General features: G+C 36.6%; 1 protein-coding gene across 1 annotated transcript; it reads left to right on the top strand.

Moving 5' to 3' along the window:
* The first annotated feature begins 716 nt into the window (after nt 1-716).
* Nucleotides 717-1538, top strand: LOC132017469 (transcription factor BTF3-like). The gene has a single exon (XM_059399257.1). It carries the CDS (start codon nt 805-807, stop codon nt 1294-1296), a length of 492 nt encoding a protein of 163 aa, XP_059255240.1. The 5' UTR covers nt 717-804; the 3' UTR covers nt 1297-1538.
* The last annotated feature ends 1956 nt before the right edge of the window (nt 1539-3494 follow it).

Below are 3494 nucleotides of genomic sequence, written 5' to 3'. Positions count from 1 at the left end.
ATAATACTGAACTTATTTCTGCTTTATAGTATTATCTTTACCAGGCAAGGTAAGCTAAAGCAATGTTGATTAAGTCATGCTCACACAGTTCTTATGGTGTTTAAACACAAACTAACAAAGATACAATTTTTTTTAAGATTTTTATTTATTTATTTGGGAGACAGAGATCACAAGTAGGCAGAGAGGCAGGCAGAGAGAGAGGAAGGGAAGCAGGCTTCCCGCTGAGCAAAGAGCCCAATGCGGGGCTCTTTCCCAGGACTCTGGGATCATGACCTGAGCCAAAGGCAGAGGCTTTAACCCACTGAGCCACCCAGGTGCCCCCAAAGATACCATTTTAAACAATATATCAAAATAGGACTTTTTTCTTTCAATAAAATAAAAATAAAACAAAAATTTTTAAATATTAAAAATGTACCCCAAAATATTGTTTGCATTTAATATGTAAAGTTTAATTCATAAAAGCATCAGGAAAAAAAAAAGAAATCTGAAATAAACTTTAAAATTATTACAATAAGGTTATTTAAGTCTTCTATAAGAGGAGGCCACCTGAACTTTCTTTAGACTAATTCTGATGGGTCGCAATTAAGAAAGGTTTACATAAAGGAAAACTATGTTTAAGGAAATTCCAACTAACTCAATTTTCCATCACTTAGGAAAACTAAAGGAAAATTTCTTTAAACTACCATTTCTTTGAGCTGCCATCTTGCGTCCCCGCGTGTGTGCACCTAATCTCAGCTGGTCCGCCGGAGACCCCCTGAGCGCCAACCCTAGTCCCCCGCGCGGTCCCATTTCTGCTCCAACAAGATGAAAGAAACGATCATGAACCAGGAGAAACTCGCCAAACTGCAAGCACAAGTGCGCATTGGTGGGAAAGGAACTGCTCGCCGAAAGAAGAAGGTGGTTCATAGAACAGCTACAGCAGATGATAAAAAACTTCAGTTCTCCTTAAAGAAGTTAGGGGTAAACAATATCTCTGGTATTGAAGAAGTGAATATGTTCACAAACCAAGGAACAGTGATCCACTTTAACAACCCCAAAGTTCAGGCATCGCTGGCAGCGAACACTTTCACCATTACAGGCCATGCTGAGACAAAGCAGCTGACAGAAATGCTACCCAGTATCTTAAACCAACTTGGTGCAGACAGTCTGACTAGTTTAAGAAGACTGGCTGAAGCTCTGCCCAAACAATCTGTGGATGGAAAAGCACCACTTGCTACCGGAGAGGATGATGATGATGATGAAGTTCCAGATCTTGTGGAGAATTTTGATGAAGCTTCCAAGAATGAAGCAAACTGAATTGAGTCAACTTCTGAAGAAGATAAAACTTAAAGAAGTTACTGGGAGCTGCTATTTTATATTATGACTGCTTTTTAAAATTTTGTTCATGGATCTGATAAAATCTAGATCTCTAATATTTTTAAGCCCAAGCCCCTTGGACACTGCAGCTCTTTTCAGTTTTTGCTTATACACAATTCATTCTTTGCAGCTTATTAAGCTGAAGAAGCCTGGGAATAAAGTTTGAAACAAGATTAATAAAGTTCTTTGCCTAGGAAAAAAAAAAAAAAAAAAACCTACCATTTCTTTAATAATATTATTATCAGGTTTATCTCTAACTAGGATGCAGTCTGCAGGCATAAGTCAACTTTTTAAAAAATTTTAAAATAGCAACCCCTAAGAGCAAGTCTCCACAGGCCAACAAATTAATCCCAATAAAATATGAGGAAAAAAATATTTTAAATAATAATGAAATTACCCTACTGAGAAAATTTCCATTAAAAACAAATAAATAAAGGCAAAAGAAGAAAGCAGAACAAGTAGGGAGTCAATTTTCCCCTGGAATAGAAGTCCTAGAAGTACAGGAAGATTATCATCTGTTCTCAAGGAGAATTTTTTTGTCATTTGATTTATTGAAGGATTGTAGAATGAAGAAGCAAAAATGAAGAGAAAATTTTAAGTGTGACACCTACAGGACAAGATCTGATTGAGTACCATACAATTTAGTGAGGACACAGAACAGAAAATAAGAGAAGTAATTACAGATATCATACACTATTAAAAAGAAATATTTTGTTTTACAATCATATGATGTCTTTGGAATTAGTTTATATTTAATGTGAGGGGAAGAGGAATTGTATTTGGCTGGAGATATAACTATATTTAGAGGAAGGAGTGTTAAAAAAAAAAAATGGGGCACCTGGGTGGATCAGTGGGTTAAAGTCTCTGCTTCGGCTCAGGTCATGATCCCAGGGTCCTGGGATCAAGCCCCACATCAGGCTCTCTTCCCAGCAGGGAGCCTGCTTCCTTTCCTCTCTCTCTGCCTACCTCAGGGCCTACCCATGATCTCTGTCTGTCAAAGAAAGAAAGAAAGAAAGAAAGAGTGTTGGTTATTAAATGGAAATAAAAGCCAGATAAGCATTTAAGCCATGTCCCACCTATGGAGGATGTGGCCAGTGCAGTTACACGAGAATGAAGTTCTGCGAACCAATATACACGGCCTAAGGTTTGTAAATAAATACCCTAACTTGGTTTGTGTTATGCTCTTCTTTGCAATATCCAGAGACCCAGACTGATAGTTTTAGAGTGGGTCTCACTGATATTAGCAACTACTAAATAAAAGTAGAACAGGTTGAATTCTGCAGGAAAACTAATCAAATCATTAAATGACAGGAATCATTCAATCCTATTGAATAGACAGAAGCAATATATGCTATGGATATCTAGATAGTAAAATAAGTGATAATTGAAGGGATCTACCTAGAAGAAATTAACAAAGAAAATAAGTACAAATGTGATTCATGAATGAGATAGTATAGTCCAACTTGAGAATTACAAGAATCAAAGATAGAATCAAAGTTACCTAGAAATTGTTTAAAGATGTGTTTATTTTAGAGAGAGAGAGACTGTGGGGGCTGGGGGAAGGGGAGAGGGAGAAAGAATTTCAAGCGACTATTCTGAGCACAGAGCCCAATGCAGGGCTTGCCTTTATGACCCTGACATCACAACCTGAGCCAAACCCAAAAGTTGATGCTTAACTGACTGCACTGCCCAGGTGTCCCTAGAAAGGTTTTTTAAGTGCCTGAAACCTGAAAGAATTTATAATGCCTTTAAGTAAAAATGAAAAAGCAAGTAGCCATTTTAAGATATAGCCTAGTGAAAGGCTTAAGTATCCAAGAAGAATTCTCTATGCTTTAGAAGCTTTTCCAAAAGAAAAACAGTACTATAACCTGAGTCAAATTTAGGATATTGTCAGATTTCAATTATAATAAACCAAATTATAAACTATGTAGTTGTATTTTCAGAATTATCAAACCAGTGTTCTTATCCTGACCATTTTTGTGAATGTATTTGTATGAAAAGATATATATCATGTATTGCATTTGTGCATTTTCTACCCAAAGGGCCCACAGCTTTCATCAGGTAAAATCACATACCATTGCCCTTTTCTTATACCTTTTGATGAATACCCATTACGTTCTTTGTGAAAATATCAAAGT

Source organism: Mustela nigripes, chromosome 5, assembly GCF_022355385.1.
Source record: "Mustela nigripes isolate SB6536 chromosome 5, MUSNIG.SB6536, whole genome shotgun sequence".
Lineage (NCBI taxonomy): Eukaryota > Metazoa > Chordata > Mammalia > Carnivora > Mustelidae > Mustela > Mustela nigripes.
This window is presented reverse-complemented; position numbering and strand designations above follow the sequence as displayed.